This window comes from Prorops nasuta, unplaced genomic scaffold (assembly GCF_024137725.1).
Source record: "Prorops nasuta isolate Cenicafe-Biocafe unplaced genomic scaffold, Cenicafe_Pnas_1.2 PNAS00019, whole genome shotgun sequence".
Classification (NCBI taxonomy): Eukaryota; Metazoa; Arthropoda; class Insecta; order Hymenoptera; family Bethylidae; genus Prorops; species Prorops nasuta.
In genome coordinates this window covers 4,066,825-4,091,749 of record NW_027116816.1, presented here as the reverse complement: position 1 = coordinate 4,091,749, position 24,925 = coordinate 4,066,825, and the positions used below count along the sequence as shown (strand labels likewise).

The 24,925-nt window shown below is 34.3% G+C and overlaps 4 protein-coding genes and 1 long non-coding RNA gene across 6 annotated transcripts in view; 3 read left to right on the top strand and 2 right to left on the bottom strand.

Annotated features, from left to right (window-relative positions):
- LOC136780648 (uncharacterized) overlaps window positions 1-13,916 on the bottom strand; it is a 236,409-nt gene extending 222,493 nt beyond the window's left edge. The window contains exons 1-3 of the mRNA XM_066739165.1: window positions 13,877-13,916; window positions 11,134-11,300; window positions 4,144-4,312 (exon numbers count right to left, since the gene is read on the bottom strand). Of these exons, the coding sequence (XP_066595262.1) occupies window positions 4,144-4,311 (168 nt within the window). The 5' untranslated portion in view covers window position 4,312; window positions 11,134-11,300; window positions 13,877-13,916. The remainder of the gene's footprint in view (window positions 1-4,143; window positions 4,313-11,133; window positions 11,301-13,876) is intronic.
- Window positions 1-17,771, top strand: part of LOC136780655 (uncharacterized) — a 78,123-nt gene extending 60,352 nt beyond the window's left edge. The window contains exon 3 of the long non-coding RNA XR_010823783.1: window positions 17,416-17,771. This is a non-coding gene — a long non-coding RNA (uncharacterized lncRNA). The remainder of the gene's footprint in view (window positions 1-17,415) is intronic.
- Window positions 17,772-18,220: 449 nt separating this feature from the next.
- Window positions 18,221-19,358, top strand: TfIIA-S (Transcription-factor-IIA-S). The gene is made up of 4 exons (XM_066739171.1): window positions 18,221-18,453; window positions 18,718-18,822; window positions 18,895-19,024; window positions 19,103-19,358. The coding sequence occupies exons 1-4, from the start codon at window positions 18,382-18,384 to the stop codon at window positions 19,132-19,134; spliced, it is 339 nt and encodes a 112-aa protein (XP_066595268.1). The 5' UTR covers window positions 18,221-18,381; the 3' UTR covers window positions 19,135-19,358.
- A 75-nt stretch (window positions 19,359-19,433) lies between these two features.
- S2P (membrane-bound transcription factor site-2 protease) lies at window positions 19,434-22,163 on the bottom strand. 2 transcript variants are annotated; one of them, XM_066739167.1, is made up of 6 exons: window positions 22,043-22,163; window positions 21,330-21,547; window positions 20,951-21,229; window positions 20,513-20,863; window positions 20,018-20,434; window positions 19,434-19,936 (listed from the first exon to the last, which is right to left on the bottom strand). In XM_066739167.1, the coding sequence occupies exons 2-6, from the start codon at window positions 21,402-21,404 to the stop codon at window positions 19,568-19,570; spliced, it is 1,491 nt and encodes a 496-aa protein (XP_066595264.1). In that variant the 5' UTR covers window positions 21,405-21,547; window positions 22,043-22,163; the 3' UTR covers window positions 19,434-19,567. The 2 variants fall into 2 exon arrangements, with proteins under 2 accessions (XP_066595264.1, XP_066595263.1); XM_066739166.1 differs by lacking the exon at window positions 22,043-22,163 and adding an exon at window positions 21,954-22,015.
- A 3-nt stretch (window positions 22,164-22,166) lies between these two features.
- On the top strand, window positions 22,167-24,617 carry LOC136780652 (tumor protein p63-regulated gene 1 protein-like). Its single transcript, XM_066739169.1, has 6 exons — window positions 22,167-22,523; window positions 22,658-22,862; window positions 22,927-23,103; window positions 23,295-23,402; window positions 23,717-23,850; window positions 23,909-24,617. The coding sequence occupies exons 1-6, from the start codon at window positions 22,424-22,426 to the stop codon at window positions 24,094-24,096; spliced, it is 912 nt and encodes a 303-aa protein (XP_066595266.1). The 5' UTR covers window positions 22,167-22,423; the 3' UTR covers window positions 24,097-24,617.
- Window positions 24,618-24,925: the final 308 nt, after the last annotated feature.

The following is a 24,925-nucleotide window of genomic DNA, read 5'->3' as shown; positions in this document are numbered from 1 at the left end:
TGTAGCTATACACTCGGTTTTATCTGTACATCCCCCCTCCTCTTGCGTACTTTTAACCATTGACTATCGATAATCCATTTCATTATTAACTTTTATTCTTAAGAGTCTTATTGTTATCTCTGCTTTTTCATATTCACCAACGATACCTGCAAGCTTTGCTGCTGTACCGTGATATCGATGCTGACCAATCTTGCTTGGATATGGTGGATAAAATTTAAGGGGATATATTTATGACGTTACAATGCCCTGTGGGCTAATTCTCGCCCAAACATTGCCAATGTCTCATCTCTTTTCCTATTTTTCTTCGTCTTTCTTTTCTTTTTCTTCGAACACTCATTCCACATTTTCTGTTCCCTCTGCATGCACATGAGAATATCCAAGTTAAACCGAATCTCAGGAATTAGGCAGATTTTATGTATACCCTGGTGTAAATTCACTGGTTAAATATTTGATTAGCCGGGTTCATTTATTAGACGTATTGACTGAATTCGATCCTACATTCGTATTTCTTCTCTCTTTTTATTGAGAGAAAAATCAATAAACGAACGAAACAAAAGCCTTCGGAATTCGAGCAAAAGGCCAATTTCGAAAGTAAATCGTTCGTTGGCGATCTCTTTATAATACGACTCCCCTTCAACCTTTTTGCGCCTGGGGAATTTTCTTCAAAATGATGTCTTTCATTCTTAGAGTACTAAATTGACACGATTTTTCCGAACCTTTCGTTAATTGAGTAGGGTTAATAACATAGTTTAGCAACATATAGTGTTACGTATGTATCGATTTGATTTAACTTAAAATCTTATTAAAGACACGTACTTTTCGAAACTTTGTCAGAGTCTTAGTGAAGAAGAAATGAGTTTCATCAAATCTCGAAAGAAGATTATTGAGGGCGATTACCATTCTCCCTTAAGAAAGACGGCAACTCGTAAACGTAATCGTAAGCTTAACGATCGCTAATGTTGAGCTAGAGTGGCTCTTAACATTAATATTCTAGACCCGCGCATCTAATTATCCATAGAAGCTTCCGCCCTTAACAACCTTAATAAAGAAATCAGTCAAGATCTCGAAATACTAAATCAATCGATGAGTGTTCCATTATTGTAAATAAAAATCAATGGCAATCAAATTTGGAGAGAAATAAGAGGTTATAATTAAAATAAATTGGTCATTGGCGTAACAAAGGTACAGCATAAAAGGATGTAAAAAATAAATTGATTCGTGGAAAATCATAAATATTCTTTTGCACAAAATTCAATCTAATTCATATAAAAATTCAATTATTCTTCTAAAATGTGTTGTGATACCAAAAGTTATTAAGAATGACACTTCAATAGTTTTAATAATTTTCAGCTATAAGTAATATTATAACAATTTGATATAAAAATACAATAGATATAACTTAGTATAAAAAAAATATGAACAATAATTGGCATACGAAAGGATCAATTCATAATTCCAAGCTGAATCTATGAACTTTACGTTATATTCAGGACCACACAGAACCTTTTGGCCTCCTTCCCTATCCTTCCCTACGTTTGCCGTCGGCTAAATAGCTAACTTCGAACAACTATCCCAATAGATTATGATTATTGTGGAGGAAAGCTCTGATTTATGCAATTATCATAAATTCAGTCTCACCCGCCACCTTTCGCATGCTCAAGGCACTCCTCCCATATGGCTCCATTCACGGGATTTCAATAGCAAATTATATTCGCGTAAAGCACACGCCAACGCCTTGCTAAAGTCCTCTTATCAAGCAGTCCTCTAATTTTAGAGATCGTAAAATCGTAAATGGATTTTATTGATTTTTTTAAATTGCATTATATAAAGCGAAAACAATCAACTAAAATATTATTGTTTAAAATAGAACATAAAATCATAACTAGATAATAATATTAAAAACAAAAGAAAATAGATGAACTATTATTAAGCACACGACGCTTTTCGATAGGACTTTAAGCAGGTATTTTACCACAGTAAGGTGCTACAGGATAACGGGTCCTGGTAAATTAGGAAATAGTCCCTTATCGACGATATGCCGATAAGAATAAATTCTGTTTTAGCAGCAAGAGGGTAATACAGATTGTAGCGACGGTTGCACAGGAGGAGAGGAATGACCCTGAGCGGAGCGTGTTCATCCCTCCGGTTTCATCCCCCTCAATTCCTGCTCTGCTTTCTTCAAATGATCTATTTTACCAGTAACAGGGATGCCAGTACCGACTGAAATGTCGGTAAATTTTGGAGATTCTGGTGGGTATAAATACTTCCCTCCACTTCACCATATCTACTCTTCTTACGAGGTAAAGTAATATATGTGCACTTTCCAAAGTTATCCAAGATTTTACTTACCTCGAAAATTCTACTGTATGGTAAAATGTACTTCACCGATAATATACCTTTACCATAAACGTAGACAGCTTAAGTTTAAATAAAACCTAAAGAAATGTGTAATAACTTATTTTGAGTACATTCAAAATTACTCGAATTCGCGAATAAAGAGCAGCATGTATAAACGTAACATTATATATGTACATTCTGTACTATATTCAGTTACACTTTTGCTTAAAGATCCTCAAAATTATTGCCCTTATACTTTAAATTGCTAAAAACCCTTGCATTTCATTTAAAAAATTCTATTAAAACAATACAATTTTACGGGCTGATGTGATTATACAAATAATTATAAAACACATTCGTGCTTTTAATAATAAGGTGATAAAGCATGCTCAAGAAATCCTGTTATCATTTAAAAACGTAATTAGTTGAGTAATGGAAATACAGTTTTCCATAATTATTCCGCTTAAAGTTGGCTAACATTCTTCAATAACTCTCGGCAGCAACGAGCTCAAACTTCTCACGAAAACTTTAAAAATCGTTACTTCACAAAGGATACTGCTCTGCGTTTGCCAATCCACCTTCATTGCTAAAATATTCATTCAATTACAAGAATCGAGGATGAATAAAACAGACACATTTTTCTATTTCACAATATAAAATAATATTTTTAGTGCTTGACTATTTCAAAAATTTCTTCGACAGCTTTATAGCCTCGGGAGAATAATAGACAATGTTAACTAAGTGAATAACAGTTGGTATAAATGGACTCTGCTGACTGAGGGAGCCTTATGATGTACAATTGTGTGAAAATAACAAGTTTCGGGATATTGAAGTGATAAAATTAAAAATTATACCTTCCGTTGGTCGCCTTCAATTTAAGCTTACGTCGACATTTATACGGACAATAACAATGTGTCCCACGTGGCGAATGATCAATAAAAAACCACTGCGTCAAAGTAGAACGTCAGCAATTTATATAGTTACAATCGGTTCGTTTTACGTTCATCGTCAATCCAATCTTTTTACGTCTCAATGACCACTTCATAACCTCTCTGCTCTTCTTTTATTTTTTTAAGTTTTATCACTGCAGTTCCAGCGTCTTAGTGCTACAAGAGTACTAAGAACGAAATCCAGTTGCCAAAACTCGTTCGATACATTACTGTATATATGTATTTAATGTGTATGCAAAGTTACTTAATATCAAGCCAATTCAGAACTAAAGTTTATAGTATATCTGTGCAGCAACACAAAACTAGGAATACATATACCTACTGAACAAACTACTTATTAGTGCTTTCCAGCTTGCAATAGAACTACCAGTTTACCCAACTCATAAGTCAACTTAGACGCACATAATTTAACAACACGATTCATAGTTTTTGATTGCTTTTTATCGCTCAGTACTTATTCAATGCCATATCTAGAAAAGCTTCTGTAGTTTTATGTTTAAGTATATTATTATTAAGAAAAACTTGGTAAACAGCTTTTAGCAATTTTTATTTTGTAATCTTCAACAACAAACTATAACTCTATTAATATCTTATATTTAATTGTACGGATAGACTAATGTTATTTAAATTATAAATTCATTTTATCACTTACCTCGTTCATCTATATATAAATCGCAGTTTCTTATTAAAAGTTACATTTACCTTGAATTACTTGAACGTTTAAAACTTAAATATAGCAACTCAATCTATTGGCAATTTTAAAATTATTGGCTTCTTATAACCAACTCCTTTTTTAGTCTGTATATCTAAATGTTATTCAATATACATATATACATTTGAGAAAATCTTAACTTACCTTTTTCGGCAAGGGATGCAAAACAGTCACTGGTACTTGACGAGGGGTTGGAATCGGAGATGGTTGAGCTTGTTCTTGCGTAAGCAGCTGAGGAAAACTCGAATCTCTGCTGGACGGTAACTCGAGAAGATGCTGTATCGAGTGATTTTGTCTTTTCTTCCGCTCCATCCTGTTAAAAAATCAATTTTAATATTTATCTCAATATAACATTTATAAATATATATATGTTTATTATAGAGATAGAAAAGAGCAACATATAGAGTGTGATTGATGCTATGTAAAAACATTATTTTATGCTGATGATGGAGTTCTCAACAGCTATTCCAAACACTATATGATATTAATGTATCCTTTAGCCCAAGTATAATATATTGCTTTAAAATCTTGAAAGTGAGCATTTTGCCATGGGCGACAGCTTCACGCGTACACGTTACTTATTCTAATTCAAATATCTCGTAAAGTCTTGAGTTAAATGGTGCATTAATAGAATGTTTTGAAAAGCTTTTAATCTTATAAACTTAACGTAACCTTTATAACTTCTAAATGCTCACTTTGAAATTTTTCCCTACATTCACTTTATGACTCCTTCGAAATTGTCCAACTTATGGATACAGCAAAAATGGAGCATTAATAATATTAATAATGACACTGTGCAAATGCAGGTGAACAAAGTTTGAAAAACATAACCTGTGCAAATACAACTTTCAATGATATACGTAGTCAAGAATAATATTTAGTAATTGTAAAGCTGCAAACATAATAATTGTTTGTCATAATTATTACACTACAATAAGACTACGAATTAAATACAAATGATATATTTTTTATTTATAATCGTGATTTCTGCAGCGCGTATAAAGTAGATAAATTTCTCAGAGAGCTTGGTGTTACTGGATATCGGGTAAAACTTTCGCATTTAACTTTTCCGTCCTGTTGGGGAAACGGCCAACAAAGCTCATCGTGGAAAAGTTTCCGTAGACTAAGATAGCCTAGCTGAACTAAACTAAGACAACACGTGGTGCGCAGGGTGATTTATACAACGCCGCAAACCCTTTTCGTTTTGCAAGTTTTGTTATAATAATTATGCCATTTTAATTAGTGATAATTAAAAACAATAAGCTGTAATTAATTAATGCAGATAATTTCCTTTTGGATAATCTGGCTTATTAATAAAGTAACAAAAACGATAAGAAATTAAATCGTGGAGTCAAACGTGGAAGTTCGACTTTAAACTTACGTTAAATTTGTTAATTATTTTACTACTGGTTAACAGGTTTTGGTAATTATACATTGCGGAACTGTTACTGTTTAACTGATATTGACAACGACTAAAACTTTGTTAGAAATTGTAAAAGAAAACATCGAAGTTTAGTTAAAAAGTTACATTGTGTACACAATGTGGGAAATTGAGATTCGTTGACCTTTCAGGTAAATTTACTCTGCACTTTTTCGACAAAATTTCTGCAATGCCCTACAGCATGAAAAGAATGATTCAATTTCTTTTTGTGCAATAGGTTAAAATTAAATCTGGTATTTTATTTCATTAGAAATAAAAGAACCAATATAAATATAAGTATAAGATCTATTTCGAAAATTTAATTACAGTTTTACTACTTCAAGTAGAGAGCTATTAAATTTAACACGATTAAAGAGCTGTGTTCAAAACCATGTGGTGATGCAAAAACAACGAAGCAATTGAAGGTAGAAGAGAATGAGAAATTAGAGGTTTGAGTTTGAAGAAAGTTTGCAGGCATTTTGACGCACGCGCCAACTTGGTACCCAAAGTGAGTAGAACATATGCGCGCGTTTAACTAATTTACACTTAGAATACTTGGTTTGTATGGTACTCTAATTATGAACTTCTAAACCAGCAGCAAGCGTTATCCCGGCCGTGACATATTGCTTACAGAAAAATTTGACCTATAATGATATAATCTTCTAAATATTCACCTGAAAAAAAAAATACAAATACATTGATCGTAGAAATCACGTAGAATCCTAGAAAACGACAGTTTTTACATTAAATTTTCTTAAAAATAATCAACATTTAACCTTTCGTAATGGTTATACCTGGGGAAAAAAGTATTATTCGAAAAAGTGTCACAAGTACTTGCCAAGTGCGCGTGCTTCATGGTATGACTCTGGGGCATTTTAAGTGGCAAACCCTGTAGATATCCGGAATACATAAGTCGTTAATTATGTTCATGGGCCCATTTGAAAGTTAATGAAAAACTAGAATTAATACTTCAAACTAAATAATAATTATTTTCAGTTTGTGACGAGCAAACAGGCTGTGTCAGAGATTATAGGTTTTCGATATTTTTTTGTTGCTGTTTCTTTGTACTTGTCGTCAAGATATATACTACGGTCGATCTTGATAAAATACAGCTAACTATACAGTCGTTGATATAATTTTCTTGTTGATATAAAAATAATTTAAAGAAAATAATAATTTATATATTATTAAAATATATTTAGTGCAAACTTAAACATTTTTTTAATAGATTGTGGTGCAAATCACCAGAATTTTTAATATTAATGCAAGTGCACTACAGGAAGCTGACCCGCTATTAATAGTTGCATTTCGAACTATCAAGAGATATTAATATTTAACAACGATATTGAGTTTCAGGTTAAATCGATAAAATCCCACTTTCTACTTTTGACTGAAATAATCATGGGTATTTTTTATTTCCCTTTATTTATAGTAACTGTACGAGAGTAAAATTTCATCAATATACCAATATAATAGAAATGAAATTGGAACACGGATCGAAAATAAATTAAAGCTGATTTTGAGAACAATCAAAGGGCTTTGCTGAGTGACTCGCAGCAGACAATTAAGAAACTTGACTATAATATTTAATGCAACATTATTTTTATTCGGTATCTCTCAAATAATATATCTCCTCCTTCAGAGTTGCAACTAAGAATCAGCACTCGGTGTTCGAAGAGTCGTACCTCACAGTCCTGTGTACCATATTTTGCACGTATGAAGACGAATACATGCAAGTATTCAGTCACGACTGGAAAGTTTTGCTTATCCATTGGATTAAAAAGTGGAAGAGGTGTAAAAGAAGAAAAGATGCAGCGCAGAAAGAAAGGTAAGCTAGTGGGAGGGAGCAGGATATGGACGGAACGTATTTCAGTCATCCGGCCAACTTTTGCAAGTTTAATGCCCGAGCGCTCGAGTAATTTAACACGACGAAATTAACTTTTCAGTTTTACCAAAGTTTCCTGGCAACTTAACCGCGCCTCTCACCCCTTCTCGTCTCTACTGATCCACCCTCTGCCCCTGCACCCCCCCCCCCCTCCCCCACTTCTTGCCACAGTTAGAGAGACGACGGACGGCGCTTTCGGCTTTCCCGCCTCCCTCATCGACGCGTGGAGACCGGAGAACAAGTTTTAAAGCGATCGCCGCGGTAGTTACTGCGTGCCATAGCGCAAGCGTTAGCAAACTATAATTCCACCCCCTAAGAACTGAACTTTACGACGTAAACTTCCTCGCTTGCACAACGCTCACGGGATGATACCGATACTTCGATTTCCGCTAAATGAGACGCCAAGAGGAAGTTTTCCGATGAAATGACAAAGAGAAACTTTGTTCCAGCAAACTGGTTCGCATAGCCCGAGACTGCGGCCGGGGGTAATATTGACGAGATTTCTGCATCAAAACAATTGAATCGTATATACAAATAAAAGCATGGGGAGAGCAAGCTATCAATAGCAGTGGTCAAAATACTCCTTTAATTGCAAATAACATTAACCTTCCTAAATCTTAGGAATATTTCGAAGCATGTGTTTTAGTGAAATTCTATATACTCCAAGGAAGAATTCAATGCACGTATTCGTAATATCTCGGTGATGTAACGCGATAACTGCAATGCCAAAAGGGAAAGGCGCTTTTATGCTCTACTACATGGTAATATCCTGCAATATTTGACGAGAGTTGAATATTTCTATTGAAAAATAAAAAAAACAACACTCGAATGTCCCAAGTAAATATTCAATCTTCTTAAAAAGATACAGTCGTTTTTTCTTTTTCTATATAAACATATAAGTAGCCTTGAGTCAAAATTGAGAAAAATTCTGTAAGAAAAGTCGAAGCGTTTTCAGAAGTCTTTTGTACCTCCTGCGTGTTTTAAAATGTGTAACATTCCATAAATATTTAATAGGTATTTGGTGAAATCTCAACCAATATTGGCATATATGTTTATTGATATGAAGTAAAAATAAAGGATTATTTTTGTAATAGAACTGAAAGGGATTTATTTTCTTATGTGTGTATTATATATAAAGTTACGTATATAAACTTTTACTTTGATTTCAAGATTATGCGATAACTTATTACAGAACCCCCATTTGAAGGGAGCATAGTATACAGCTAGAGGGATCGATGTTATCATCCAAAAACAATTTCATGCATTATTTTCGTATTTTCTAAAAGAATTTTTTATGTAAAACACAACAAAACATTCCAAAAATTGCAAAGTTACAACTCAAAGGATGAATAGGCGCGTGTTAAAAATTAAACAATGTAAATCTGCGAATTCCACCAATAGAATGTCCATCCTGTCCATAACAATCAAATTAAGATGTAAATTTAGCTGTATATAGAAATTAGAACAAACGAAAATCAATAGGTTTGCCTTCATGAATTGCCAAACATGATTATCTCTAAACACTATTTTTCAAACTGATATGAAAACTATCTCATAGATCATGGTACAAATCGAATTGAAATTATCTGAAATTTATAAATGTTTAATTGAGATTTATAAGCCATAGTTATTTCTTTTGAAAATTAGTATTTTTAAAATCAGCATTGAGTTTTACAAAACAAGAGTTCATTTTCAATAACGAATACAGGGAGAGCGCTAATGAGCAATTTTGGCAGAGAGAAAACTAAATTTAAAATTCCAACAAAATAAGTCAGCAACTGGAATTGGCCTACTGTGAGACAATAATAGCAACAGTTTCATAATATTTTTAAATCTGCTTCAACCACTTCTTACCGCATTATTTTTAAGAACAATGTTGCAAAAACGAAAAATAGCGTATTACTCACGATAGGAGGTCTAATTAGCAATTCCCAGTATTCACACACGCCCCAATCTCAATCCCCCCTTTCTCCGTCCAATTATTCGCTCCTCCCTCCTTTATACGGCTTCATCACTCATACTTTATGCAAACTAATTTTACTCATAACTTTCTATTAAATATCATTTACAATACCAGAATATATCATATTGCTACCGTTGTTGTTACTAATGTTTGACCGATATTAAAAAATGTATTTCCGTAAATGTGAAATATTAGATAACTAAAATTATTCAAAAATAAATAGTATTTGTGTATGTGTTTGTGTGACAAAGGATAATAAAATATATTTAATAACAGTAAAGGGACTTGATAAAGTCAACAAACAATCGTTGAATAGCTTTGCTATCCACATAGAGAATAACACATCGTAATCAAAATAGAATTTTTGTCAAGATATAAATTTTTAGGAAACAATGTTATTCAAGCGAGACTAAAAGAAAATTTAGAAAGTTCCGAAAGTAATAATATAATATTTAAAAAGAAATCATAATTTTTTGAAGCAATGTATTAAAATAGAAGACATTATTACACGGTTAGATCAGAGAGGAGGAGAGGAAAAAGGGAGACGGTGGAAGAGAAAAAGAGTGAGAGAGAGAGAGAGAGAGAGAGAGAGAGAGAGAGAATAAAGGGAGACGAAGAAAACTTTTTAACTTTTCAGTCAAGTTTTAAGTTTGTGTGCAGTTACATTGGTGAGCCGTTTAATGGAAGAGGTACACTCGCAGAGGATTAATCTTGAATTGAGCCTGCGCGTTCGGATTGCCGATAATCAAAAGCGTTCATACTCTAGTAACAAGCACAGGTTGTCTACAGTAAAAGCTGAATAGACACGATCATTTGACCTACATGTCTACTTAAATATATTTTACTAGGCCACATACTTTCACACGTCCTTTCGCTTTTTAATTTTTTTACTATCCAATTTCAGTAGAACTGTATAATATATATTTTTTCAGTTTCTAATTTAACTTTGGTCCCTTGGCCACATGTGGTGCATGTACAAAATTAAAAAAAAAGATGAATTCTTTAAAACCGTAGATAGGACAGGATATTTAAAGAAAAAATATTACAATTATTACACCATTTTTAAGAATCTTGTCCTTATTGAAGAAATCATTAAGATTTAACATTTTTCAATTTAAGATATTATTAATCAGTGTGGTTTATGCCACTGATATCCTTTACTTCAGCAGTTTACAATTCTTAACAACTTTTTAATTAAGCTGTGCATTTTAAAAAAAGAAGCTGAGAAAAATGTTCACATTCCTATCTATCTTTCATACATTGGCAAGCGTTAGAAAATGAATTAATCGCAAAGAAAAATAATGCAATATTTTAAAATCAACAATCTTTTATAAATTAAATTCTCTTAAAGTTTAAAGTCTTTCTATATAATATAGGAAAATAATATTTACTCTTGAACGGTCAATCAAGAAAAGCTGCCTCTCCTGGATGAGATCTCAAAAGTTTAAATAAGTTTATGCCACAATAAAGAAAGATTCTTATTCGCCAATAGTCGAATTTCGCGAATAAGGAATTAAGTAACTCAACTTTAAATTACTTCACTTTACTGAGAAGCTCTGAAAACTTGTTAACTTTCCTGAAAGCTTATAAAAGCAGAACTTTTCTAATTGTTTCACTATGCGATACACTTAAAACTAAAAAAATAATTAAAAACGAACGAACGTAAAAAAGGATATTAAGTTGGCGCGTAACATATCGCAAGCAACGCTGCAGTGACAGGAACACACGAACACCTGTTATCGCCATACAACAGATCGATTGTTTTGTTTGCGACTGAGTTTCGTAGAGCAGTCTATGCTTACAGCTATATACAAAATAAAGAAACTAGAAGAAGAAAATAGTGAATGCACAATGATGGTATCGTACCTCGGCGTAAATAAGATCAAGCTCCGCACGAGGAATCATAAGTATCTCCCAAAGGTATCACAAGTAGAGTTCTGCGTAAGATTGAAGTGAGCGATGGTCGTAATCAGCCGGCGCGAGGGTTGAAAATCCATTGTTGAGGCTCGTCACAGAAAGTTGGCGCGTTTTTGCTGGAAGGAAGCGCCCCCCGTGCGATTAGTCAGAGCGAATCGTTAACGGATCGCGGCACGTGACAGCCGATCGCGCGTTACCGGCGAGGCGAGCTCGTTACTAGGTTAGAATTCCTTGTGAAAGGGATTCGGTGAGCGTTCTTGAGCATCGGTGAGCGGAGAGGCCGCCGCGCACAGACCCCTTCCATCCCCGCCATCGCCACCGGCGCGAGTAGCGTTACCCTCGATTTCCAGGATCTCGGCAAAACTTTGCGAGAAAGCGGCATGCGGCAATAGCTGCCGAGTGGGGGTTGACAGATACCTACATAATACGCAGACTTTCCACGGCCTCCCTCTTTCCCACCTACACACCCTCCCCCACTCCTCTCCCAATTTTCATCTCGCTTCTATCCTCTCTTTCTCCCCCCCCCCCTCCCCCAACCCCTCCTCCTCCTCCGCCTCCTTCTTCAACCCCCAAACTCCTTTACTACCTTATTCTATTCTTCCCTCTCGAACAACCCAGCCTCCACCACCACCACCACCATCACCACCACCACCGCCAACCACCACTCCTCCCAAACCCCTATATACACTTTTGTGTGTGTGTGTGTGTGTGCCCCGGCTCCATGTGTGAGCAAAAGCGGTAAATAAAAAACTTTCAAGTCGCGAGCGAATTTTCTGCACTCAGAGCGCAGACACCAACATGGCGGCGAATCCGCAAAACTTTCCACAAGTCCATTTGATTCTCGAAAATCGGACGCTCGCGCGTATAATCGACCGATCTCAAACTTTCCAAGCGCATCGATGTATAAACTTCGCGACGTACTTCCAATTACATTACCTCGATTATACCCCCTTTTCATCACAGTTATTAATCTAGTATATATGTATACACGTGCGCGAGTGCAATAATCTTACTGAAAGAGGGTCTGCAATAACGCACTCACACACACACAAACACACAGAAGTCACGACAAATCTCTGTGCAAGAAGATAAGAAAAGTCATAAAATCCTGTGTTCGTGTCTGTGCCTTTGCGTGTACCGCGAAAACCTGACGAAAAAGAGCAATAGAAAGGGTTTACTACTTTTCTTATACTTATAATACAACGAACGTAAAACTGCTTTGCGACTTATCGTGGACTTCCGAAAATTATGCCTCGATAAGCAAAGTATACGAGGAGCAGTAAACAAAAAACGAGGAATCAGACAATATGACACAAATTAGACATTCTTTGGACGATCAAAAAAGTTGGACTGCAATATCTACAATTTGCGCGACTACGTAAAAATGTGTAGGGGAGATTCCGTCGGATAGAGACGCGAGTTGATCAATCACGTAAGAGCATAAAGGGGGAAGAATGGAACGGCTTAGCTTTGGAGAAAGGCAACACGTGCGTGCGCAAGGGCGCACGTGGTCAGTATTTGGCGCGTCAGAGCTAACAGAGCGATGTCTGTACGTGCGTGTATATATATGCATATATCACACCCAAACGCGGAAACAAATTGAAAAGAAATCGCATGGTTGAGGGAGGAAGAGAGACGTAGATGCGAATCGACGGATTTCTAATGGCGCTCTCGTAAAATTCGCTTTCTTCGCTGGTCCAGAGGCTGTCTCTAGTTTGCGGAGCTATTCTACCTGGTAGTCTGCCGGCGGCCCTCGTGGGAGTCAGCTAAGGGAAATCAATATCTCACTAGGGGTAGAGAACACGAGGAAGAGAGAGGAGAATCAGATGTAGCGGCGCGAAGGAGGCGGAGGAGAAGATGGAGGCAGCGATGGATAAAGGGGTGAGTGAAACTATAAGAGTGTGTGTGTGTGTGAGTGGTGGGGGTGCATGCAGGTGGAAGTGGAAGAACGCTTGGCGCTCCGGCAGACCTCCAGCAGCAGCAGTGAGCAGCGACCGGCTCGTCCGGCTCTCCAGTGCCACGCGTGAACTCGAGCACCACGGTCTCATGCGTATACAACCCCCTCGATCCTAACCTACATTTTTCCTTCCCTTCGAACCTACCCTAAAAGAAATTTCTTTTTCCGTGACCTTCGATGATTTCCTCCTCCTCCCCCCACCCCCCTTAAACTTGTAAACAAACAACGCGCTTCCGGTAAAAATCGCTTCGCGTCGAACCAACCCCACGATTCGAATCCAAGTGTATATATACCGAGCAAATGGATTTAAGAGAGGAAGAAACGTGTGCCGCGTGCCGGTCCAAGGGGCACGCTTCTTGCACGCCTTGCGCGCGGAGGCCGCGATTCCCGTGCAGTCGCTGCCCAGTCGTTCTAGTCCTGGCGGCCGCTTAGCGGGAACTGGAGACGGAGAGTGGAGACGAAAACGCTGCTGCTTCCCGTTGCCATCCTCGACACTCCAAACTCCAGCCCTCCCCGTTCCCCTTTGCACACAGACTCCCACACATTTATATACCTATATATGTAACACACACAGAAACTCTGCTTTGGCAAACTTGCTCCTCGGCAAAACTTTGCCTGTGTTGCCGTACACCAACACCATTGCGAGGAGAAAACTGTTCGCGTACACCAATACACCATCAAACCCCACTGGAATATTCCTCGGGCACGAGCGGACTAGCACAGCCCGTTACTCACCCACACCTTCCATTTCGATTTGCCCCTAGCATCATCGACGCTCACACTCACACACACACGCACACACAGAAGTAAAGCCTTCCTTCTCCACTTCTCCTGGAAGTTTAGCCAACTTTTTCCACCCCCACCCAACGACGTTATAGCGCACGCCGAACCACGGCAAATCTCGCCATCGAGGTGGGGGAGAGGGTTACTTCTTGGCTCGGGACGGGGATGCGCATTATGTACCAAGCGTGTCTACCCAGAACTCTAACGCGATGCGAAAAAGTTTGCCAGCCGCGCGTGTCTTTAGCCGTGAACTGTTCTGTGCGTATATATATATATATATATATATATATACATGTGCGACTAGGTTCAACCTCGGCCTGACTCTCGCCCCCTTTTTCTACTTCACGGACGGATTACCCTTCCTCGCATCGCTCGCTTCTCTAAAGCTCTCTGTCAACGCGACAATCAATTCAATTTTATGCTGTCTCACCGAAACCATCCCACCTATTGAATATTTTTTATTTCGCGTAACTTTTTTTTTCTTCGCGAACAATGTTTCCAGATTGTAGCTATGGGAGTAAATTCATAAATCTAAAGTGCTTCTCTTATCGATCGCTGCTTGTTTAGATTGCATGGGATCAGCAGAATGCCCAGAGATGCGACTGTACTGGGAATGAGGCAGTACTCATTTTCTATTGGCATTGACGTATAGGATAGATGTAAAAACTCTTTAATTATATTTATCTGTCGAAGGATTTTGGTGTAAGAATTTAATATCGATAAATTTATCGCTAATATTTTAATAAAAGGTAGATGGAATAAATTTTGTTTAAACAATAACATTTTATAAAACTCAGTATTTTAATTAATTTTATATTCTTCATTTTCATATGTTGCAATTACTGTCTACATTTTAATTTTCTGCAATTTTTAGGAAAGCATATCTTACCTACCTTCTGACATTTTTAAAAAGCTTAAAAGTAACTAAATAATAGAATTCCGATAAAAAATTGAAGCTCTGTAGAATGATCGGGTCTGTCTGACTTGACGTTATCCACTGGGAAGGTTAAAAAGGTTTGGGGCTTGATTGCGTGATTTGGGAAAGCGTAATAATAGCATTGTATTTCTTTGTTGTGTATAGCTTAGGTACGACATGGTTTTGATGGTATGGGAAGTGACGCGTGCAGCTAGCTAGACGCCGTGACGCCTGCGTCAATCTGTAATTCATTGCCTGGCAACGGTCGACGCTCACCACCAGTGCTCCTTTATCACAAAGCTCATTTCACTCTTATTTCTATTTACCTCGTTTACTCACATTTCGTTTATCCGTTTTGGCAAGAATCTCCCTCTTCATCTTCTCTTTACTCCCCTGCCATCTTGCCTCACTTACCTACCCCACAACCCTTGCACATTCAACCCCCATCAAGCAGTCGTCAAACAGCTTAAATGGGTTCTGCAGGAATATCTGTATACTCCATGGCGTAACAAGTGGATTTCCCTATTCCATTCTATCTTCCTCCCTCCTTTTTATTTTACACTTGTCTTCTTCATCGACTTTCCAAAGAATCCCAATCTTACGTTTTTGCACGCTTACCATTTTATGTCCCATTTGATCAATCACAAGTGACTATTCAAAATTGTTGCAATCTTTATAGAACTTTTCAGGAAAAATATATTTTGCTTTTTATTTCTTTTAAGCTAAATAAGTAATTCTATATTTTTAAAATCGTATCATTTCCTCTCACAGCATTCTTTCTTTCATAAATCCTACTTACTTTATTCATTTCTTTCAAATTTACATTACTAATACCAAAAAAGTATTTTCCTTGGGTAGACAAGAAAAGTTTTTTTCTTGGAACATATTAAAACCCTCCTTTCAGCGACGTTTTTTTCGCAAAACTGTCGACTTCTCTTATAGAGAAATAACGGAGACACTCGATAAAGTTGATGATATCATGGTAACTTTGAGACCTTTAAATGGTACGTATATCCATAATAAATCGTACTTATAAACTTTCTAGCTATATTCTTGCGGGTTCTCTCAAACCACTCTAACTCATCTTTCACGCTAAGAGAAAACTTGCTACCCTTGCTGTATCGCCAACGCGGGGCAGCTACAAGCAAGATTATGCTGCCCCTAAAGATGCTTCTCATTGCTTTCTTACATCGAGAAATCCGATCGATGCAACTGTCTCGCTCTGTCGCGAGCACAGTGCTCAAACTCGAAAGTCTCCCCTATACAATTCTTTTTATTCGGCACTCGTGTAAATTCCCCGATAGTTCACAAAAATTTCGTATTCTTTAATATTTTTTAAATTGATGGTGTTATCACCACCTAAATAATTTAGAATCCTATTTAAAAAAAAATGTCTACGTCCCTTTGACTTAAAAACACTGAAGATTAAATAATTTTTCTTATAGATGATAAAAGTATTAATTGCTCCAAGTTTTTATTGGTTTTCAATTGTACACTATTTGTGCTACAGTAGCCCTCAAGATCTTCCAGACCGTCTTATTCCTTAGCCCCTTTGCACACGCTTTCTTTTCATCCAACTTCTACACCAACGTTCACTCTTTTCAAGAACTTCCGTCCTTCCTTTCCATCCCCACTTTATCCCCATCCGCCCCTCGTCCTACCCTATTCCAACTCTCTTGCTTCCCCCGTCTCGGCCAAACTCCGCTGTGCTTTGGGGATTTTTCTTCAGGAAACTTGTAAAGCTGTCTCTATTGGCCAGTTATAGCCCCGTTGCTATGAAAACTCAAATGTTTCAAGCCCCCAACCTCACCAGTTTTCTCCTACCCACGCGATGTTTAGTAAATTCACTTGCTACGATTCGCTGCTTCTCTTTTTACACGTTTCACATCGACGATATATTCGTGTAAAATTAAAATAGATCATAAAAAATGTAGTAGGTGCGCGAAAAACACAGGTGCGTAGTTCAATTTCCATACAGCAGCATCAACTTTGCGAAAGCTGGCTATTCATTTCTGGCTGCAGAGGCTTTGTACCTCCTTTGGTTTACCGAGAAAAGTTTTACATGCGCACCAAAGTTTCCATCCGCAATTACTCGAGCATCTATAAACGCGAGGAATAGTAATAAGACTTCACGCTATATACGTACTACTACCTACTTGCACAAATTAACGAAGCACGTTGGATGCACTTAAGTTATATACTATGACCTCTATCTGTCCCCAAATTACTTTCGAGATAAAATTTATGTGTTAAATAGCTCTGACGATTTCGCAAAACAAGATTTACTTGTATCCTTTAAATTATTCTATAGGATTATTGACAATGAAAGTTATAAGGATAATATTTAAAAAATTTGGAACTTGTTTATTCGTTAAATATGTGTTACTTGTTGATTTTGTGGGGGAGGGGGAGATTAATTAATTCGATTGATAAATTCAATTTCAAAGGCAAAGAATTAAGGCCTATTTTGTAAAATATCGAAAAGAGATTTATTGATGTTATGAACCTTTATGATAAATGAAATCGTGAAGCTAAAAGTCATTTATATATAGCTTATACTTAAATCTTCTTTCAGTGATAGTTTGATAGGAGCAAAAAGGGTAAAGTGGCTAAAGGAAGCATAAACATCTCAAGATAGGGAGACTAAGCAGAGTCAGCGCTTGTACCACCCCGGAACCTGCGAGGCAAAAGCAGTCAGCACGTGGCGCTGGTTGTGACTAACGCTATATCATGAAGTCACCGCAGTTTCAAAAATTCTTCTTTCTGCACTACAATCTCAGATTCTCTCTTATAATATAAAAATTATATATTTATTCCTGTACCACCACTGACAGCCTTAATATCAATTATTTAATCTATAGTAAAAACAACATATATGTTATTACTAAAGTGCTTATTTTAAATATTTCAAAAAAACTCTTGTACTTACACATTCGCATAGCGCAATAAATAAATAGTTCCAGTTAACATCATTTGATTGTAAATTTATATTTTCAGTTATCAAATTTACCTTTATAGTTCAATTAATAATTCAAAGATTACATATTCGCAAAGTAAATGCGTACTTTGCATTATACAGAGTGGTTTTCTAAAACTGACAAAATATCTTAATTAAATTATAATAATTTTAGGAATCTTGAGAAACTTATATAATACTTGATGAAAATTTTAATAACTTTTATTTTCTTCATTAATTAATATTATTAATTAATATGTATAAGTAACTTGAATTAAAAATCTCAAAATAAATATATTACATCATTGCAAGTTACACTCAGTTATACTACCCGCTTGCAAGAAGCTTGCTCGTAGGTATGTGAGCCACCTATCGGCAGTCAAGCGCAGCAGCAGAAAAGAGTGAAGTGTGAACGGTGTGAACTGTGTGAAGACTTCCACTCTTCACTCTAGGGAGAGGCAATGAAAACTGAGCAAACGAGACAAATATACAACTTATACAAGACAATCCAAAAAGCGTAAGCTGCCCGCGCCCCAGCTTCTACCTGCTCTCAAATAATTGTTAATTTAATTATATTACTGGAAAATGTCTTATCAATTATACAGAAATACAACACTTGGAAATACATTGCAAGAAAGTCTTGATGACTTAATTCAGGTATAACTGCAAATGTTGGTAGATTTTCGAATACAGGTTATGTCCATAGTTACTACGGCACTCAATTTTAATTGTAACATAAGTTTTGGGTGAAAAAGCTTCGTATCTCTATTAGGAAATCATCAATTTATATAAATTATACGTTTCGACTCATGTTTATTTTATATTATTAACCATTTTTGGCAGTATCTGCAATATTCTATTATTTACGTAGTGTCTTACCTTTTCTAAAATCAAAATATATATTTTGAAAATCTTTTTTAGTATGGACAGATTACTCCTCAGCTTGCAATTAAAGTATTATTACAATTTGACAAAGCTATTAACCAGGCCCTGGCAACAAGAGTAAAATCACGCCTTACGTTCAAGGTAATATTACATTGCTTAATATTCATTATTAAACAACAAGCAACCATAATACACATTATTCATATAATTTAGGCTGGCAAATTAAATACATACAGATTTTGTGATAATGTGTGGACTTTTATGCTTAATGATGTTGAATTTCGTGAAGTTCAAGAATTAGCAATTGTGGGAAAGGTAAAAATAGTAGCATGTGATGGTAAAAGTAAGTCATTAATTTGTTTAATTTTTGCTTTTACAAATTTTGTATTATTACAATAAAATTTTTAACTCAATATTTTAGCATTGGATGCAGATTCTGCAGCAAAACGATAACACATATTACAATAAAGTTTATTTTAAAAAGATATTTGCTATGTTGTTAGAAAACTCAATAGTATCACAAAGATTGCATAGTTAATTTTTCACATTGTGATACAAATATAGCATTTTCATTCAATACGTTTAATATTATTTTCTGTACTGAATTACTTACCCACAATGCCTGAGTTATATATGTATATATATATATATATCTTTATTTATTATGATTTACTGTAGACTAAAAAGATTACTTTGTATAAATAAAAACTTGATTTTACTAAAAGAAATAATTTAATAATAAAGTTTTTACAAGAAACAATAAAGTATTTATTCATTTTTTTAAAAAGGCTTAGATTTGGTTACAAGATTATTACAGTAAGTATATTTAAAGTCAATATAACTTTTAGGAAATTAATCAATAAGTAACAACAATTTTTAATACCTTTTATAATAATTTATTTACAGTCCAGGAGATTAAGTTTATAGCAAGTATTATCGTTCCTATACATGTTATAGTCAATGTTGTAACCTGTCTAATATGTTTATTTTGAGGTTTGTTTCCTAGGAAATATGTTACAAGTATACTTAAAATATACTGTCCATCTAAAAAGAAGCACGGTACCACATTGATTATTGCAGCTCCAACTGAAAAGTATGTTATATATTCGCAAAGCAATGTTAATCTTTCAGGCATTTCTGGATGAAGAAACGAATATTTTGGCACCCAATCTGATACATCCACTGTTTTATATATATGAGCTGGATAACCAAAAAAAAGCACATCTTTCCCAGAAGTTCTTTTGATTTGTAAAATCTATGCAGCCATAAGGAGAAATAAATAAATATTAAAAAAGCAAATCAAATAATAGACACTGAATTAGAAAACATTACTTACTTTTGTCATATTATCTAATGATGGTTTCATACAATGTGCACCTATTGAGGAACATTCATGACTAGATTGACAAAAGCTTTTTGACTGATTTACCATCGTCCTAACAGGTAAACAAGAATGTGGTGGTAGATGAAGTGGTGCTGATTGTGGACCTTCAATATATTCAAAACAAACATTTCCATTTAATTCACTATCTGCAGTACAACAATTTACTACCCCATTAGTATTTTGTCTTGATGGAACAGATTCATCAAATTCCTGCACAAAGCTTTGTTTTACACAATATCCTTGTGCTGGTTGCTGAGTTGCTTGTAAGATACAATAATACCAGTCATCACTATGCTTCACAGCACAATTATTTAATTTATATATGACATCAGTTTGTAACAGACCACTTGGTCCTAATACAGGTGAATTCTAGATATTTGTGTATAAATTGATGTTTTTAAAGGGAAAAAGCATATTACTTCAAAGGTATAAAAATAAATTACTTACAGGTAGAATAGTCTTAACAAAAACCCCATGTCCAAGAATGTAAAGAGGTGTCCAAAACCATGTTGAAAGCATTAAAATTGTTGCTGCTAATGTTGCAAAAATCAAATTATGCCAAACACCTGCACATGTAACTCTTAGTTGATTTTTAAGTGGCAATGCTGCAAGCTGTTCACTACTTATGCGTACAAATGCTATAGGTATGAAAAAGACTATAAATACTCCTAAACCAAATAATTGTACATCTTCTTTAGCAGCTGCCAAAGCATGTCCCATCTCATGAACAATACTACATATTCCTAAAGTAATTGTATAATAACCAATTTCGTTAAATGGCATATTCACTCCAGGTAACTATAAATAAACATTGCATAAGTATATACAAGCATTTAATAGATTCCTTTTTTAAATACCACTCTATTAGCAACTACTTATTCATACCAGTATGTCTAATCCTACTTCTGATTGACTTGTATCTACATTGGAGCCAGAGCTCCAGAAGTTAAAAGTCATTTTCAAAATTAAGACTACTGCAATAGGTAGAAGAATGATATTTATAATAACTCCTGCATTGAACCAAGCTGTCCAGAATCTTGATCGATCCATGCCCCATTTTATTATTCTTCTATTAAAGGCAGTAGTAAACCATTTAACCCTTAAAATTTGAATTTCAAGACCTGTATTCTTCAAAAAATACAAGTATGGCAAATGAGAACATGTCTGAAAAAAATATAAACTAGAAAAATACAAATACCATACAATTTATATAATGTTATCTGATAAAATTCAATAATTAAAGTTAATCAAGACAGAAATTTACCTTAAACATTACGTCAAAGAAAAATAAAGAACAATGGATGAGGCCAATTACAATCAATACACTTAAAGCATCCATACTTGAGATTACATTTAAAAACAAATTTAAAGTGACAAATCAGTTTTGCATAAGAGCAACATCTATAATATTATTTGACACAAATATTGAATGTCATTTCCGAAGTTTTCACCGGTAATACCCGGCATTCCACAGTATTGAAGCTATGAAAATGAAAGTTAGGCTATGAAGCCCATGCCGTAACTATATTAAACCCGGTCAAATTAAAGGGCCTGAATTCGTTTTGCAAATTTAATTCACTCTACTAAAATTTACTGCTTGTCTACGCAAACATACAACAAAGTTAAATATCAACGTTAAAATCATAACATTGGTAATCCTAAGTTTAATTAAAAATTCGCACGTTTAATTTAATGCTTTTTCTTTTTCTACTTGATTGGATATCACCTTAGAAGATGATTTTCTAGATAAATGCAAAATTTGTTATGATTTATTTGCAATTCAATTAACAATGCGTATGTATTACAATTCTTGAGAATTATAGAGCTTTACAAATTGATGTCTTGGAATTGAAAGCTATATCAGTACTATTCAGTACATACAACATACATACACATAAATTTATTACGCTTATATATAGGTGTGGTATGGTTAAAAATATGTTAAAATGGAACCATAATAATAGTAAAACACTTTACTATGAGTTTTGATGTCATTTCCGATCATACGAAATATGGAAACAAAACAAAACATGCTACTCTACACGCTCTACACTCTACTCTAGAGACATTTTTTGCGTTGGTGAGTTGGTGTCAACCTCCCTTATTCACTGACTCTAACACTGCGTGTATACAAATAAATGCCATTCATAAAAACAGAGTAAAAATACACATCGTAAACATTGCATACTTATTCGTAACTGTGATAAATAAACTTTACTTTCTCTCTAACATCTTTATTTATTATAAAGTATTAAACTTTTTAATTTTATCTATAAAAGACTTGTATAGATTTTATAGCTTTCCTTACAACAATTGTCATTGTGTAATTAAATTATATGAAAAAGCTTTAACCTAAACATGGAGGAAATTTCATCACTGGATGACGGCCCAACTGCAAATTTCGAAAAAGTTACTTTAGAAATATCTAATGATGATCAAGGCTTGGATTCTGATAATAGTAAGTTATAGAAAAAATGTTAATTGACCATGATGTAAACTATATTTTTGTATGTACTACATTTTGACAAAAAACTAATATATATTTAAGTTTGTTTATAATAGAGTAATTAATATTATTTATTTCTCTTATAGATGTAAAGGAGAATGATAAAAAATCTAAAAGTTTTAAAAATACAGTGACACCAAAGAATTTGCCTAGCATTCCTTATCAACACATTGATACACATACTTTTTTTTCTGATAGAAACGAAGTTGTTGAAAAAGCTTTAAAGGATTGTCAAGAGAGATTAATAACTGACTTGAATGAAGAAATTGTAGGAAGTTGGCTTCTGACTGAGTGAGTGTCATTAAAAAGCTGTTTTAATTATTCTACAATATTCTATATTCAAATTTATTTGTAGAATAAGTCTGTGGGACACAGAAAAAGAGCGACTCGTATTACTTACTAAATCAGCATTTTATTCTGTAAAATATGATCTAATTTCATTAAAAATCCTAGAATATAACAGAGTTCCTTTAGTAAAACTGGATAAACTGATCATAGGAGAATTGGTTTATCCAAATACCTCCATTGCTCCGTAAGTTATTTACTTTAAGATTTTCATTTAAATTTCTTTTTTGTCTTGAAAGAATGACAGTTTATTAATCAAAAGACGAATTTCTTACCAAAAATTTGACAAAACTCTATAAAACAGAATTTATGGTTAATAAAATAATAAATAGTCTACTTAATAATATTCCTTGCTAACTAAATAATTATAATTTCAAGAAAATTAAATGGACTGGCAGAAGGTGTTTCATCAATATTTAACTGTGCAATTCGCCAACAGTGGTCTTCATTTTCATCGCAATGCAGTATTTCACAATTTGAGCCTAGGTACACTGTACAGTACTGTACACTTGTCCATTGTTCCTATATTTTTATATATTTTGGTAGTTTCACTTTATTTAAACCATGCTTAAATTGTTAGCAGTATTTTTTAGATTTTAATTATTATTTAATTTATTAAAATTGTTTTGTTCCTTTTTGTCTACTGATTTTTGTCATTTGTTTAATGTAAATTCGTTTATTTATTTAATTTGTTAATCTTGTGTTTAAATGTATTTGTTACGTAGAAATATGAATGCATATTAATTATTCCATTTTTATGATTTACTTGATTAGTTAATACTATATAAAATTTGTATCAGAGGAAGAAACATGACTGGCATAAGATTAATGTGGAATGGAGGACAACGTTTGCCATTAAAAAAACAATGGAATCCATTTGCAAAAAATATACCTTGGCTTACATACAGCAGTCATCCATTATTTTGGCATAAAGGTGAAACTACTTTATCTTATTATTTAATTTTATTTTAAACTATATTTTTTTTCTACAGGATCAGAAGATGATCAAGCAAGATTTGATGTACAAGGATTATATTCTTCACTCAAACTTGTGTTACCAGAAAGTTGCAATATTACTACAGGAGCAATTATACTAGAAAATTATTGTGGAGTTGGAGCTTTGTTTCATAACAAAAATTCTTTGGGCTTCTTTAAAATTCGGGGTAAAATAAGTTTTTAGAATCGAGCTCTCTATGACTGTTTAATAATCCTTCTATCAATGCAGAAAAATATGTATACATTAAAAAAACATCTATGCTATTAAGTATTATAAATTTTAAAATTTTGATCGTTATCAGCTAGTATTTGCAATCAATTTTATGTATAATTAAAAAATCAAAGAAAATCGCAAAACTTGTATATCGATCAGTACTGCTTATTGGGACCGTGCAAACTTACAAAATGATGTATAAGTCAGAATATGTAATTGTATACACAAACAAAAAAGTCCTGCAAAAATCACAAAATTTACAGATAGCACAGATATTACGTATAAGCATCGCTACACATCCTTACTATAATGTCATTATGTAGGTATGCACATAGTAGATATCTCAATGTGCTTTCTTTACTATCTTGTTGGTTGAAAAATATTTTAAATATTATGAAAGAAATCATGTTTTTAATATATAATACAATATTTATGCACTTTAAACTAGTACTTATAAATGCTATTTAAAATACAATGTTTAAATAAATTATCATCCAAACAACAAATAATTGTAATTATTAACCATTGTTCTGTCTTTTGTTATTTTTATCGAGAATGTTTAATTGTTAAATATGAATTACAAAAAAACAGTCAGAAGCTTATAATTATATTGAATACTTATTATGGATTTTTATTATAAGTAAAGTGAGTAAGTGTAAAATGTGTACGGCTTGTGTTGCTTATGTTGGATGACAGAAGAGGCTATTAAAAACCGCACTATGCGGACTGTAATGTTGTATAAAACATATACGTATACCCTATGCTATATGGATTCTAAACCACCTGTTACCTTCCTCTC